At 42.9% G+C, this 15,990-nt stretch overlaps 1 protein-coding gene and 1 pseudogene across 7 annotated transcripts in view; one reads left to right on the top strand and one right to left on the bottom strand.

Moving 5' to 3' along the window:
• Nxpe3 (neurexophilin and PC-esterase domain family, member 3) overlaps positions 1–15,990 on the top strand; it is a 57,152-nt gene that overhangs the window by 16,875 nt on the left and 24,287 nt on the right. For 4 of the 7 annotated variants that reach the window (XM_011245943.3, XM_011245941.3, XM_011245944.3 and 1 more), the window contains exon 3: positions 13,680–14,497. In XM_011245943.3, the coding sequence (XP_011244245.1) occupies positions 13,680–14,497 (818 nt within the window). The remainder of the gene's footprint in view (positions 1–13,679; positions 14,498–15,990) is intronic. The other 3 variants (NM_001134457.1, XM_030249167.1, XM_006522325.4) reach the window with 1 other exon arrangement.
• Positions 9,406–9,926, bottom strand: Gm19041 (predicted gene, 19041; annotated as a pseudogene).

Here is a 15,990-nt window from a genome sequence, read left to right as displayed (position 1 = left end):
AAGAGAAGAGAAGAGAAGAGAAGAGAAGAGAAGAGAAGAGAAGAGAAGAGAAAGTGCCATGCTGGGGAAGGAGAAGGTCCAGGCCTGAGACATCTAAGACAGAGAGACTGCCAACATGTAAGAGCCAGCGATCATAGATGGCCCGGGAGGGCTGCAGGCCAGAATGGAATAATGGAATATAGGTTTTAGTAAGTAATAATTCAGGAAATTTGGCGTGTGCTAGACTTGTGGAGTATTGAAGTGGCCCAGCCATTGAGCTGATTAAGACATATTAAGTATAAGGCTGTGTGGTGTGTGTGTGGTGTGTGTGCGCGTGTATTTGTATGTGTATGTATGTGTGTGGCTTTTTTAAGGGAACACAGAACTTTGGGATGGGTAGCAAGGAATCTGTGCTGCCACTACCAGGGCAACTTGAATAACTTTAATTTTGTTTTGAAGTCTATTTTGTTAGATGTTAGAATGGCTACACCAGCTTGTTTCTTAGGTCCATTTGCTTGGAAAATCTTTTTCCAACCCTTTACTCTGAGGTAATGTCTATCTTTGATGTTGAATTATGTTTCTTGTATGCAGCAGAAAGATGGTGGATCCTGTTTTTGCATCTGTTTGTTTCTGTTAGCCTGTGTCTTTTTATTAGGGAATTAAATCCTTGGAGTTGAGAGTTAATGACCAATGATTGTTAATTCCTAGTATTTTGTTGTTGTTGATAGTGGTGGTAGTGTGTGTGTGTGTGTGTGTATGTGTCCCTTTTGGTTTTGCTTGTGTGAGATTATCTATTTTCTGTGTTTTTGTGTGTGTAGTTAACCTCCTTGGGTTGGAGTTTTCCTAACTAGAAGGAAAACTAGTACCTTTTGTAGGACAGGATTTATAGATAATGTTTAAATTTGACTTTATCATGGAATATCTTGTTTTCTCCATCTATGATGATTGAATATTTTGCAGGGTATTATCTGTGCTGGCATCTGTTGTCCCTTAGAATCTGCAGGATATCTGTTCAGGTCCTTAAGGCTTTTGAGAAGTTGAGAAGTCACGTGTCATTCTAATAGGTCTGCCTGATATATGTTACTTGGCCTTGCAACTTTTAATATTCTTCCGTTGTTCTGTATGTTTAGAGATTTGTTCATATGTAGTGGGGGAATTTTCTTTTTTGGTTCAGTTTATTCAGTGTTCTGTAATCTTCTTGTGGTTTTTAGGCATCACCTTGTTTAGATTAGGACATTTTTCCCCCCACGATTTTATTGAAAATATTTTCTTGCCTTTGAGATGGACTCTTCTTTTTCCATTCCTATTATTAGGTTTGGTCTTTTCATAGTGGCCCAGCTTTCCTGGATGTTTTGTGTCGGGTACTTTTTAGACTCAGCATTTTCTTTAACCAGTGCCATCACGTTGTAGCTTCAACACCTGAGGTTCTCTTTCCCCCTTTTGCTGTCTGCTGCCGATGCTTGTGTCTGTTGTTCCTGGTCACTAACCTAGATCTTTCCCATTTCCCGAATTCCTTTAATTTTGTTTTTCCATTTTCAGGTCTTGAGCAGTTTTATTCATTTCCTTCCTCTTTCTTTCTCTCTTTCTTTCTTTCTTTCTTTCTTTCTTTCTTTCTTTCTTTCTTTCTTTTTTTTTCTTGGTTTTCTTTAAGGGATTTATTCAATTCATCCAATTTTTTATTTGTCTTTTCCTCCATTTCTTTAAAGGATTGATAATGAGTTATTCTTAATATAAATGTGGATAGTGAATTAATCTGATGGCTTTATTTCTTTACCTTATGCTAGTCCCCAATAACTGCACAGAGAAACCAAGATTTATTTATTTAAAGATGCACCTCTATGCTAATCTGGTTACCTCCCAGGCCCATCTCATGATACTTGTATATTATTATCCCTCTCCCCCACCCCGACCTCCCTGGCCTCATGGCGCCGATTCCTCCATCCTCCAGGAACATCTGCTCTCCTTCTCTCCTCCCTCTCACTAGTGGACACCCTACCTTATTCTCTATTCTGCCCAGCCATTGGCTAATCAGTGTTTATTGACAAGGCAGGGAATAAATGGTAAGAGCTGTTCACCCAAACTTGAAACAGGAGATTTTTGGTATAAGCAATGCCGCGTTTGAATTGAAACAAGATTTGAGGGCAGAGAAGTCAGCATTTGAATAACCCAAGGGTAAGCTTTACACAGCAGACAAAACATTATTCCTACAAAGGATTTATTCACTTCTTTAAGGACCTCTATTATTTTCATAAAGTTGGGTTGGCTTTTTTTTAAGATTTATTTACTTATTTTATGTATGCCAATATACCATCATTCTTTTCAGACATACCAGAAGAGAGCATCAGATTCCATTATAGATGGTTGTGAGCCACCATGTGGTTGCTGGGATTTGAACTCAGGACCTTTGGAAGTCAGTGCTCTTAGCCGCTGATCTCCAGCCCTGGTGTTACAGCTTCTTATGTGTGCTCATTAATCCTCTGCTGGAGACTCCAGTTTTTGGATGGCACATTTATCTTTCTGAAACTGTTACTTTGTCTTGTAAATTCTGCTCATCTAGCCTCAAATTTTGTGTGTGTGTGTGTGTGTGTGTGTGTGTGTGTGTGTGTGTATACATGTGTGTGTATTTGCAGGTATATATGAGGTCTATGAACAACTCTTGGGAGTCTGTTTTCTACTTTGTTTTGAGGCAGGGTCTCTCTTGCTTCTGTCCCCCTCTCTGGACTCCTGGCTAGTTGGTCAATGAACTTGTGGCAGATTTTTTTTCTATCTCCATGTTCCATCTCACCACGGTGAGTTTACAGTTGCTATCACTACATTTTTATGTGGGTCCTGGGGGTCAAATTCAGGTTCTTCAGGCTTTTCTGGCAAGTGATTTCTTTCTTTTTTTCTTTTTCTTTTTTTTTAACCCGTTGATTCATCTCTTCAGCCTCTGCTTGGCCTTTTAAAGCAACACTCTTCAATTCCATCTTTTTGACTTAGCCACTTCCACCCTTTTCCTCCTTGAGTGACAGCCTGGAACCTCCCAAGGAGCAAACAAAAAGTAACTATGAGGACCACGGTACTTCTTTACAGTCTCATGTTCAATGCCCCCAAAAGCCATAATTTAATGTATCTTGGCTCTATTGTTTAAAGTTGCTTCAGGTGGGACACTCAGTCTGCTAACTGTTTTTAATAGCCTGTTTGGAGACAGAAGTGAAACTTCAATCTGAGGAGGGGGAAGAAATAAGACTGGAGAAGAAGAGGAAAGAGAGAAGCATAGAACATAGATGGCGCACAGGACCCAGGGTGGGATGGGGTGCACGTCTCTTGTGGGGAGTGGGATGTAGTGATGTAGTGGGAGCCATATGCCTTTCTGTCGTGGAAGAGGGCAAGGTGTCATGATGCAGACGTCTGTGCTACTGAAGAGTGGGGCATTTGGGAATTCTTGCTCATGGAGCAGGTAGAGGGTGCCAAGGTGGAAGGAGGGTGGCATCCAGAAGGTTTGTGTATGGAAGACTGAGAGAAGAGACCGTGGGATGGAGCCCACCCTGTAAGACTGCAGAGAGGAACAGATTTTAACATCTTCATGTTGGCATGCTGTACCCCTGTTGGGTTTTAACTACATCAAACAGCATGAACATAACAATAGAGAACAGGGATAGTCTATAGATCTTGGACAGATGAGGAAGAGAGGAGAGGGAGAGAGGGGAGAGAGGGGAGAGAGAGAGAGAGAGAGAGAGAGAGAGAGAGAGAGAGAGAGAGAGAGAGAGAGAGAGAGATAGCTCCAGGCAAGCAGACTGATAAGGTTAGTATAGTCAGGAAAGAGTGTTAGGAAAGTCCTGTTGCATTCTTGGAAACTTCTGGGCTAAGGGCTAGTTAGAAGCTCTAATTATCTGAACAAATAGCTCTGAATGATGAAGAAGGGAGGTTCGGGTAAGCAGTGGTGAGAGACAGTTCCCAGGATGGAAACAATAAGGGAGGCTTGGGTGGAGTTGGGTAAACTACTTCCTGTCCAAAGCAGAGGTCACAGGATCCGGGACAGAGAGTTGCTGTGAATTTCAAATGCTTCTGTTTCTGGTGATGAGCGTGGGGTGAGACTGCAAAGGCGCTGAAGTCTGGCAGTCTTCCAACCCTCAATCTCATTAACCTTCTGTGTTTCTGACCCTGACTATGTTCGTCATGAAGTTAACATATTTAATAACTATCTAAAATGTACAGGCTCAACTTTAATTAAAAAGGCAACGTGAGATGGCATATACAGGGTACCTAATAAAAAGATAATGTGAGGTGGTATATACAGGGTACCTAAGGAAAGAGTGCAGGGAGGTTGGTTGGTAGTGATGCCCACTTTTGATCCTGGCACTCAGGAGGCAGGGGATGGCAGATCTCTTTGAGTTTGAGGTCAAGCCCGGTCTACTTAATGAATTCCAAGTCAGCCAAAGCTACACAGAGAAACCCTGTCTTGAAAAAGCAAACTCCCTGCCCTGAGAAGTGCAGGGAGACTTACTGCTCTGATAAACTCATTTGTGGGCTGGCAAGATGGCTCAGTGGGTAAGAGCACTGACTGCTCTTCCAAAGGTCATGAGTTCAAGTCCCAGCAACCTCATACTGGCTCACTACCACCTGTAGTGAGATCTGACACCCTCTTCTGGTGCATCTGAAGTCAGCTACTGTGTACTTATATATAATAATAAATCTTTAAAAACAGAAACAAACGTATTTGAGCATTGCCTTATTTATAGATACTTTATGTATTTTTATAATATCAATCATATAGTTTTTAAATTTTTAGTTTCTTATTAGCTTACAAAGCATTAGATTTTACTGTGGCATTTCCCAAATGATATTTGGTTCCACTGTTTTTTTCTCCCATTTCTTCTCCATCCCCACTCTCTCCCTTGGTCCCTCACTCCCCACTAGACTTCCATCTGCTTTCATGTCCCCAAAGCCTCTTGTTCTGGTAGTTTCATAGTCTAGATTTACTCTCACAACCCCTTATTTCCATACATACAAATACTAAAGTTAGGACCTGCATATGAGAGAGAACATGTGAGCTTTGTTTTTCTGAGACTGGGTTGCCTTGCTTGATATAGTATATTCCAGTTGCAGTCATTTCAACAAATTTTTAAAATATTTTATTTTTAAAAACTTAAGTGTATATGTGTGACTGTATATATGTACATGTGAGTCTAGGAGGTATTGGCTTCCCCTGAAAGTAGAATTACAGGATATTGTGGGCTGCCCATGGTGGGTTCTAAGAAGTGAAGTCCTAACTTTTGAATCATCCTTCTGCTTTAATTTCATTTTTCTTAAAACCTATGTAAACTTCAATTGTATGTATTTGTTATATTTATCAATTCATCAGTTGATGGGCATGATGGACATCTAACCAGCTCCAATTCCATGCTATTATGAATAATGTAGCAATAAACATGATATGATATAAAGGTCTCCTTTGTACTGTAGAGTGGTGTAGCTCAGTCATTTGATAAATCTTTTTTTCATTAGATGTTTTCTTCATTTACATTTCAAATGCTATCCCCAAAGTCCCCTATACCTGTTCCCCAACTCACCCACTCCTGCTTTCTGGCCCTGGCGTTCCCCTGTACTGGGGCATTTGCTTTAAAGCAGCTATAATTAATTTTAAGGGATATTATTCACTTGGAAGTCTGCATATAGATCCAACAGTTCAGTTGGGCTCAAGCTCTTTCTCTTGGTTAGTTTTGCTTTCTTTGGGTGTTAGTTTTAAACATGGCATCCACCTTTATGGGTGGGTAGGTAGGAAGACTATTTAAACAATGGGGTGGTGCTTCCTTCTACATGCCTAGACAACATGTCTAGGTTCCAGCAGCCTCCTCCTGCCCTCAAGCTCATCTCTGAACGTAAATATCCCTTCATCAGTTAGGTCCACTGAGCGTGAACACGTCAGCAAACAGCTTTGCTGTTTTCCAGCCAGCACGGAGTCAAATAGCTGTGAGCAGGTACCCAGGTGTGTACTAACCCATAGTTATTGATGGATTGAAGAATGAGCCTCTGTTTGGCCCTGAGTATAAAAAGATGACAGATCTGAAGCTACTGATTTGGGAGAGAGCTGTCACCTGTGAAAAGAATGCAAATTGATTATTTGTTCCTTTGCTTTTATTTTAAAGACAGGGTCTCGCTGTTTTGCTCATTATGGCCTCAAACTGGCCACATTCCTTCCAAACGCTGACCATCCAAACGCTGGGATTATAGGCGCACAAAACTGTGCAGGTGGATTGCAAATTAGCCCCCCCCCCCCAGATTTGCAAAAAAGGCTAGGTGGCTTAGCACTTAGTAATTCCTATGCTTGGTTGGCAGTGACCAAGTATATTCCTATACTGTGAGCTGATCTTGGCTAGTTGTTGTGGCTACACATGGGGCAGTAGAGACACCAGGAGAGGAAGAGAGGTAGGGGAGCAGACAGGAATGCACGCATGCTACTCTATAGAGTCTGTCTTATGCTGGTCAACTATTCCTGAACATGAGGTCTGTAATGGAGTGATTGATACACTCAATGTCACTCCATTGGAAAAAACTTGAGTTTTCCCTCTCCCAGCAGGTATAAGTGACAGGTCAGTTGTTAACTTTTACCCTAATGGCTAGGTTTTCATCCATTGATCTGTCCCTCATCCATCCATCCATCCATCCATCCATTTTTAAAAAATAAAATATAACAAAATAAAATAGTAAGGGAGAACAAAAAGTATCACATTAAAGTTGAAAAAGTCAAAACAACAGAAGAAAAAGCACACAAGAGGGCACAAGAATCAGAGACCTACACAGAAGACCTGGTGCAGACCTGTGCGAGCCCTGTGCTCGATGCTTCAGTCTCTGTGAATTCATATGGGCGCTATGTTGATTTAGATGGCCTTGTTTTCTCGGTGTCCTCCATCTCCTTTGGCTCTCATCTTCTCTCTGCCTCCTTTTTCATGGGGGTTTCCTGAGCTCTAGAGCATAGTGTTTATGTTTCCCTTTTTGAGAGTGTGCAGAGTATGATCCTGTATCAAAGATGTTGGAACATAGGGTGAAGGTTCCATGTAGGTACCAACTAAGCATTCCCATCTTCAGTGAGTTGAATATCCGTTACCTTCAACAATGGGGCCTTTCTTTTCTTTTCTTTTTTTTTTCTTCTTTTTCTTTTTTGTTTTTGTTTTGAAGAGCATCTTACCGTCTTGGCAGTAGCCCGAGTTGTTTGGGGATTTCCATGGGGCCCCTTTGGCCAACAACTCAATTAGAGGTAACCGAATTCCAACACTGGAAGCTGCATTTGGTGACAAGAGATGGGCAGTTGGGATTCTGTCTCCCCTATTATTTGGCAGTTTCCTTTAGATCGCTTTCATATATGGATATAGTTTAGAAGTTCTGGCTCTCCATCCCTTCTGCTCTTACACTCTTTCTGCCTCTTCTTTCTTGGGGTTCCCTGAGCTCTGAGGGGAGGGACTTGATGGAGATATCTCATTTAGGGCTCTGTGTTTCAAGGTCTCTTTCTCTCTGCATTGTGTCTGCATGGGTCTCTGTATTTGTCCTCAAATTCTGCAGGAGAAAGTCTCTTTGATGATGGCTGAATAAGGCACTGATCTGTGAGTATAGCAGAATGTCACAAGGAATCGCTTTATCACTACTTTTTTTTTCTTCTATTTTGACCAGTAGTATTAAGCTTTAACTCTAGGTCTCTGGGCTACCTGGTCTCTGATTTTTGATCACCCAAGCAGTGCTGGTATTGGTTCTATCTCATGGAGTGGGCCTTAAGTCAAGTCAGACATGGGGGTTGGTTACTCCATAGGCTTTCAGGCACCATTGTCCTAGCATATCTTGCAGGGAGGACAGCATTGTAGATCAAAGGCTCTGTGTTAGTAGGGTTTCCATTGCTGTGAAGAGGCACCATGACCAAGGCAACTCTTATAAAGGAAAGCATTTAATTTGGGCTGGCTTACAGGCTCAGAGGTTCAGTCTATTATCATCATGGCAGGAAGCATGGCAGTATCCAGGTAGACATGGTGCTGGAGAAGGAGCCAAGAGTTCTATATCTTGATCCGAAGGCAATCAGAAGAAGACTGACTCTCATAGACTGGGTAGAGCTTCAAGCCCAACCCCACAAAGATGCACTTCCACCTATAAGGCCACACTTCCTAATAGTGCCACTTCCCATGAGCCAAGCATAATCAAACCACCACATATTCTGTAGCTGGGTAGGTTTTCACTTTTTTGTGGGGAATAGCCTGTATAGAGTACCTCACTATATACCAAAGACACTAGAATGTAGGGGGGTGAAGGTTCCATGTAAATATCAGCTCAATTTCTTCATGTACTTGTGTGGGTATTGTCTTAAACAATGGGACCTTGTCAGTTTTTGGAGAGCAACCTATTGTCTTGGTCACAGCCTGGATTGTTGGGGATTTCCATGGGATACTTTTGGCCAACAATTCACTTGGATGTAACCCAGTTCCATTAATGGACACTTTGTTTAGTGACAAGAGATGTCCAGTTGGGACTCTGTCTTCTCCATCATTAGGAGATTTCATTTGGATAATCTTTATATATTTTAGGAGGTTTCCACTACATTAGGTTTTTTCATACCTACCCTTCAATGCCCCTCAACTTTAGCTGTCTTTCTCTGCATTCTCTTCCTCAACTCCATCTTCCCTCCTCCCCACCTGATCCTTTTGTTCCCTCCCTGTCACAGAATATTTGATCACACTGTGAACCCTATATTATTGTGTTATTTACTGGAAAAAAATTGTTTTTAGTTGTGGTGTAGCTCAGCCCTAGCACACACCTTTAATCCAAGAGCTTTTTGCTTATTGAACACAGAATTAAATCAAGTCAACAACAGGTCAAGAGATGGAGCAATCAATCAGTTGATAAGGAGTGAACATAGGAAAAAAAAAACCATAGAGAGTAAGAGAGAGTCCGGAGGACAGAGAGAGAGATGCACAGGAAGTATGAGGGAGGGACATTTAGTTTGAGGGGTTTTGAGACAGTGTGGAGGAGACCTGCCCCTTTTGGTTGTGGAGGAAGGTCAGCTGGCTGCTTCCTCTGCCTCACTGAACTAGCAGGTTTTCACCCCAGCATCTGGCTCCTGCGTCTTAATTGGTAAAATCAAACAATTGATATTTTGTTAAGATGAACACATCCCCCAGCCCCCAGCCCCCAGCCCATCTATAAAATATATTCTGTTTCCCCCTCCGAGGCGGATCCATGTGTCCTCCTTACTTCCATTCTGTATGCCTAACCTCTACGGGTATGTGGATTGTAGCTTGGTTATTATTTATTTAATAGCTAATATCTACATATAAATGAATACAAACCCTATATGTTTTTCTGGGTCTAGGTTACCTCACTCAGCATGATTTTTTTTCTAGTCCCATCCCATTTGCCTACAAATTTCATGATGTCATTTTTAATGGCTGATTAATATTCCATTATGAAATTCATATTCTTTACAGCTGATGCATCATGGGCTGGAGTGCCTGCTAAGTCATCCTCATGAGTTGGTCCAACTTATTCTGTGCATCAGTTTATGTAACAGCCTCATTCATGTTGGTCTCCAACCCCAACCCCACCCCCACCCCCATCACTAATTCCCTGAAAATATTGTGAATCTTGTCTACCTGGAATATTGAATCCAGGTCACAGGCATTTTGAAAACATTTGTCTAGTATTTATCTACCATCTAATATCTGAATTAGATCTAAAAATGCCAAGTTCACTTTCTGAGGAGTCCACATAGAAGACAAAATGTAGTGTAGCATACTGTCTATAAACCCGTTTGTCAAATCCTTCAGCTAATAGTCCTCTTGGGGATTTATAAACATTTGATCTCATGGAGACACCAAATGCAAAGTCCCCTTGATGATTGGCTGCTGCGTTTCTTCACTGTAGGGCTGGCAGAACTTGGAAAGCTACAACTTACCCACAGTGTTGAAGATGGGGATGGCCTTGATCATGGCTACACTGGGCAGGGCAGGTGGCCACCCGGGCCTGGGTGATCGCTGGCTAGGATGGAAAGTGGAGGAGGGGCACGCAAGTCTTACCTCTGGGAGCTTGCTCCACTGTTTCCCCATCTGCCCCTTGAGTTTTAGGTTGAAACAATAGTGAGTCTGTCTTCCGTGGCTACAGAGAGATACTGCAGTGTTGAATTTGAGCCAAGGACACTGATGTCCTGTATCTCTGTACAGGATAAAATCCTGTAGCCATTTTTTCTTACTAAAAAGAAAAAAGTGAGAAATTGTTGTCCAAATAACATCTCAAATTGATTGAAGTCTACTGTTTCAGGACTATCCGTTGGACTATTAGAGAAACAAATGTATCTTTTTAACATCTGGTTATATTGTCCTATTGGGGTGTTTATGACAACGCAAGTGTCAAAATTAACCACGTTCTTCTCTCACTGTCAAGCCCATTAGGATCTGGACCATAAGGGGTCGGTCACCCCTCCTTGAGCCTTCCTTTTCTCGATTGTTTGAAGAATGAATCAAAGACCTTGCGTGACCACGGGTCATTTGGAAACACTGAGGACATTTTTTTCTGTGTGTTGACCCTTTCTGTGTCGACTAGACACTGACCAGAATCCACCCAGTGTGGTCGCCATGGCTCCCTCGAGGAAGAGGACAGGTGACTTGGCATGGATACAGGATAGTTTGAGAACTGTCCCTAAGTACCTTGGGACGTTGTCAGTCACACCAGTCTGGTCCTTTTAGCTGCTACATAATATGTAGAGAAGCTTGGATAGAAACCAAACACTTAAATGTATCTGATGGGACATCCATTAGTGTTAAGTTAGTTCCTGTGACTGATAACTAAGGGCAGGTCAGTAACCGCACTACTTTAAGAGAGGTCTGATATCAGTGTATTGAATTTTGATCTCAGAAATGTTTATATCCTACTGATGATATCTCCTAGAATTGTCTTTTACGTGCCTATGTAACTTACTCAAACCTCCATAACTTACATACAGCACCCAGTTTTCTTTCCCATTTTGAAAACACCCAGCCATCTTAGTCTTTATACATAGATTCTTCTTCTTCTCCTTCTCCTTCCTTTTCTCCTCCTCCTCCTCCTCCTTTCTCCCCCTCCCCCTCCCTCTCCTTCTCCTCCTTCAAATAATTTAATGTATGAGTGCATATACATCTACCTACCTGAAGAGGGCATCATATCTCCCTATAGATGGTTGTGAGCCACCATGTGGTTGCTGGGAATTGAACTCATGGCCTCTGGAAGAGCAGCCAGTGCCCTTAACCACTGAGCCATCCCTCCAGCCCCACAGATACTACTACTACTACTACTACTACTACTACTACTACTACTTCTACTTCTACTTCTACTTCTACTTCTACTTCTACTTCTACTTCTACTTCTACTTCTACTTCTACTTCTACTTCTACTTCTACTTCTACTTCTACTTCTACTTCTACTACTTCTTCTTCTTCTTCTTCTTCTTCTTCTTCTTCTTCTTCTTCTTCTTCTTCTTCTTCTTCTTCCTCCTCCTCCTCCTCTTCCTCCTCCTCCTCCTCCCTCCTCCTCCTCCTCCTCCTTTCTTTTTGTTGTTTTTTTTTCGAGACAGGGTTTCTCTGTATAGCCCTGGCTGCCCTGGAACTCACTTTGTAGACCAGGCTGGCCTCGAATTCAGAAATCCGCCTGCCTCTGCCTCCCGAGTGCTGGGATTAAAGGCGTGCGCCACCACCACCCGGCCACAGATATTTCTTTATTAAAAATATTTTTATTCTCACCTTTATCCTACTTGCTTTCCCCCTCATTGCCCATGTACTTTCTTTCTTAGTACCATGATATGTAGTAACATTAGCAAATAATGTTCTTCCATGATTGCACAGGCAAAGATAATGGCATAGATGCATAAAAACGGATGGAGCACGTGAAAATCAACTCACTGAATTTTCTTTAAATAACATTGAGGATGCCTAAGGAAATCAGGGAATGATCTCACAGGAGCAGGCTTCAGGCGTAGGTGCCCTGGATGGCCATATCATGTCTCATGTTTCCACCCTAAAAAGCCCTCTTGTGAAATTCCGTGCAGCTTGCAAATAGGCGTGGGGCGGGATACTGTTCTTCTGATACTGGGATAAGGTTTTGCCCTCACGCCAGTGGTAGTACCTTGTGCTTTTCCAGCGTTACCCCGTGGTATGATCTGCATGATCAGCCTTTGAACCTGGTGTTTCCATTGTCAGGATACAAGAGCTCTGTATAGTATCAGTACTACCTTTAGCGTCCTGGATATTATTATATGATTAGCACCCCGTTTTTAAAAAGTTCATTTCTTTATTTTGTATATTCGTGTGAGTGTGCTGGCCACCGTGCACAGCTTGCAGGAAGTGGGTTTCTTCTTCCACCATGTAGGTTCTGAGGATTGAGCTCACTTCATCAGGCTTGGTGGCAAGCACCTTGACCCTCAACCCCACTATCATGGATTGCCCTAATGTGTAGCTCTCACAAGCTTCTTCTACATTCACACCAGTCCCATTGTCTACCGTTGACTTCCGATCTTACCCGGAGCCTTGCTTGCCTCTGTGCAGAAGCAGAGCCTTGGGCATCTGGAGGGAGCAGCAGGGAGCACCATCCACTTTTGTAATCCCATTTTACAGCAGCTGCAGGCCTCTGTGGTCAGAGCCTGAGATGCCGACGTGACACATTTTACCCATTGCTGCAGGTCCCCAGAGCCTCGCAAAGCCTCAGGAGCCACTGCATGTGTATCCATGGGTCAGTGTGGCCAACCGAGGCATTGGCCTGAGACTTAGTTGCTTAATTAAAATTTTTATTTTATTGTTTTGGGCTTTTGTGTTGCTAAGCATCGTAGTGAGGGCCTTGTGCATTCGAGGCGAGCACTATGCATTCACCGTTGCTTTAAAAAGCTCCAGGCTGAGAAGTCTAGCATTCCCGTTGGATCTGAGGTTGCCGCTCTTCAAATTCTGATTTTTATTTTTTTTTTGTAATTCTAAAAAAATGTAATTTGTCTTGCAATTTGTCCTTGAATTGTAGACATGATGAGCTTGGTGACAGGAGCCGTGCTCTGAGGGCTTGCAGGACAGTTGGTAGCGTGTGTGGGGAGGAGCATAGCTAGTCTGCATTTAGCTGAGTCCTTTGGTGAGCACGTTGCCCCTGGTGTGGGCTTCTTTAGTGCTTGTTGGTTCTCATCCCTGGGACAGGCTGGAGGTAGAGGTTTTACCTTTCCCAGGTAGGTTTAGGGTTTGGAAAACTCATTTCTTATCTGATTAATACAAACCTACATTATTAAAAAAAAAATAATGGTTCTTGCTGGGCATGGTGGCACACGCCTTTAATCTCAGCACTTGGGAGGCAGAGGCAGGCGGATTTCTGAGTTCGAGGACAGCCAGGACAGCCAGGGCTATACAGAGAAACCCTGTCTCGAAAAAACCAAAAAAAAAAAAAAAAAAAAAAAAAGTTCTTTTCTCCATTCCATGGTAGAAGCTCAAGGAAGTTTTTCTCTGATAATTTACAGTAGGAACCCACATACAGCTACTACAGGTAATATTTCTGAAACTATAGAGACCATTCTATGAATTGTCGTTAATCTTATTTTGTTACAATCACTGTGAAACTTGCAGGCTGTGGTTGTTGAAGCAGTGTCTAATTGGTTGATTTTATACAAATTTAACCTGAAGCAGAGATGCGTTTGCCTAATATTGTAGCATTGTAGTAGTGCTTTCTGTTGTCTTTCTCTTTAGTACTTGGACCATGAGACGCTGTCAGAGACGTTCATCGACAGCAGCGGACAGTATGTTTCCTCGCAGGCTACAGGCTTCAGTCGGAATGCGTACTGCGGCTATGAGCACCAGACCCTGTCTAGTCAGGAACGCTTAGAGGAGGATGCCTTGCTTGCTGCCTCCAAGTGGAAGGTGCCTGACGTGGATCTGGTCCCATTTGTGAGGAGCACGGACCCTTCCTCCAGCTACTTCGTCATCTTGAACTCTGCAACCTTCTTCAGGGTGGGGAGCCGGCTGGAGGTGCTGGTTCATGTGCAGGATTTTCGAGGGAAGCCCAAGAAGTATGGCGGAGATTACCTGCAGGCCAGAATACACTCGCCTAAGCTGCAGGCCGGCGCCGTGGGCCGCGTGGTAGACTACCAGAATGGATTTTACAAGGTGTTTTTTACTTTGCTCTGGCCAGGCAGAGTCAGAGTGTCCGTATCTCTGGTTCACCCCAGTGAAGGGATCAGAGTCCTTCAGCGCCTGCAGGAAGAGAAACCAGACAGGGTCTATTTCAAGAGTCTCTTCCGATCGGGAAGGATTTCTGAAACAATGAAGTGCAATGTGTGTCTTCCTGGAAGTCTTCCCTTGTGCAACTTTACGGATCTGTCCACCGGAGAGCCCTGGTTCTGCTTCAAACCAAAGAAACTCCCCTGCAGCAGCAGAATCAACCACTTCAAGGGCGGATACACGAAGGGCCTTCTCACAGCTGCCGAAAGTGCTCTCTTTCAGAGGTACGAGGCCTTCTGGCGGGTAATGATCCTCCCCACTGTCTCAGCCACATTTAGGAACCTCCTGTAAGTATTCATTTCTTGTCTGTTTGAACCTTGGCCCCGTTCAGAAGAGGTGTTGAGTAAGACAACAAGCAGGTTTGTACTTTTGCTTACTGTTTTAAAAGTGAAAATTGGTGCTTGTTCAACTTAATTAAAAGACCTTTTTACCCTTTTTTTTTTTTTTTTTGGTTCTTATTCAGCTATGTTTTTTTTTTTCCATTTTTTATTAGGTATTTAGCTCATTTACATTTCCAATGCTATACCAAAAGTCCCCCATACCCACCCACCCCCACTCCCCTACCCACCCACTCCCCCTTTTTGGCCCTGGCGTTCCCCTGTACTGGGGCATACAAAGTTTGCGTTTCCAATGGGCCTCTCTTTCCAGTGATGGCTGACTAGGCCATCTTTTGATACATATGCAGCTAGAGTCAAGAGCTCCGGGGTACTGGTTAGTTCATAATGTTGTTCCACCTATAGGGTTGCAGATCCCTTTAGCTCCTTGGGTTCTTTCTCTAGCTCCTCCATTGGGAGCCATCAGCTATGTTTTATGTTAGAGATGCTACCATGTTTATTGCTGCATAAGCGAGACTATTTATGCACACAAACGGTTAAAAAAAAAAAGGTCCTAGAGTAGCAGGAGATGGCTCAGTATACGCTGGCTGTGCAAGTCTGACAGCCGAGTTTAATCCTTTGCATCCATGTAAAAAGCCTGCCGCAGCACACGTCCATATGCCCAGTACTCCTGTGGCAAGATGGGAGGCAGAAAGCTGAGAAGGATCTAGAAGCTTACAGACCAGCCGGCCCGGAGAATGCGGATAGCCGAAACAAGAGAGGCCCCAAGGCAAAGACCAACTCTCAAAAAGTAGTTCTCGGATCCCATCATCCTCGCCCCCGCTATGGCGTCTGTGTATCCAACGCCCGCCCCCCGACTCCAGAAATGAGGTCTTTGAAGTCCTGTCACTGGTGCCTGAGGATTGTGTGATGCTAAAATTTTGGAGAGAGAGAGAGAGAGAGAGAGAGAGAGAGAGAGAGAGAGAGATATCAGCTTTTAAATACTAAAAATGTTTATGTATAGTAAGACTATGGGTTTGACAGTATACTGTTAACTGACCAAGCATGAGAACCAAGCGAACCTCCTATTTAACGGCTGTTGAAAGGGTTACAGGATTCTTGCCGAGATATCTGTGTTGAACATGAACATAGATCATTTCCAGCACAATGTCTGCATATGGGTAATGGGCAGAATGAAAGCATAGACTCCGTCTGAGTTGAAATCTGTGTTTTCTTCACTTTAGGGATAAGAAAGTGGGGATAGAAGAAGTTGGATAGAAGAAGTTATTGCTTCTGTTCTGTTGTAGCAAGAGAACTAGGGCTTACAATAGCTAATTGAATACGTAAAAAAAAAATAAGTAGGGTGAATTTTGAATGTTTCCATCATGAGCAAGTGGTAAATTTGCGATGATTAGCCAATTTCTTATTGTGTCTTATAAGTGTTTATAATTACTAAGTGACCAAAA

Source organism: Mus musculus, chromosome 16 (genome assembly GCF_000001635.26).
Source record: "Mus musculus strain C57BL/6J chromosome 16, GRCm38.p6 C57BL/6J".
Classification (NCBI taxonomy): domain Eukaryota; kingdom Metazoa; phylum Chordata; class Mammalia; order Rodentia; family Muridae; genus Mus; species Mus musculus.
The sequence above is the reverse complement of the archived record's forward strand: the minus strand, read 5'-3'. Positions and strand labels throughout refer to the sequence as shown.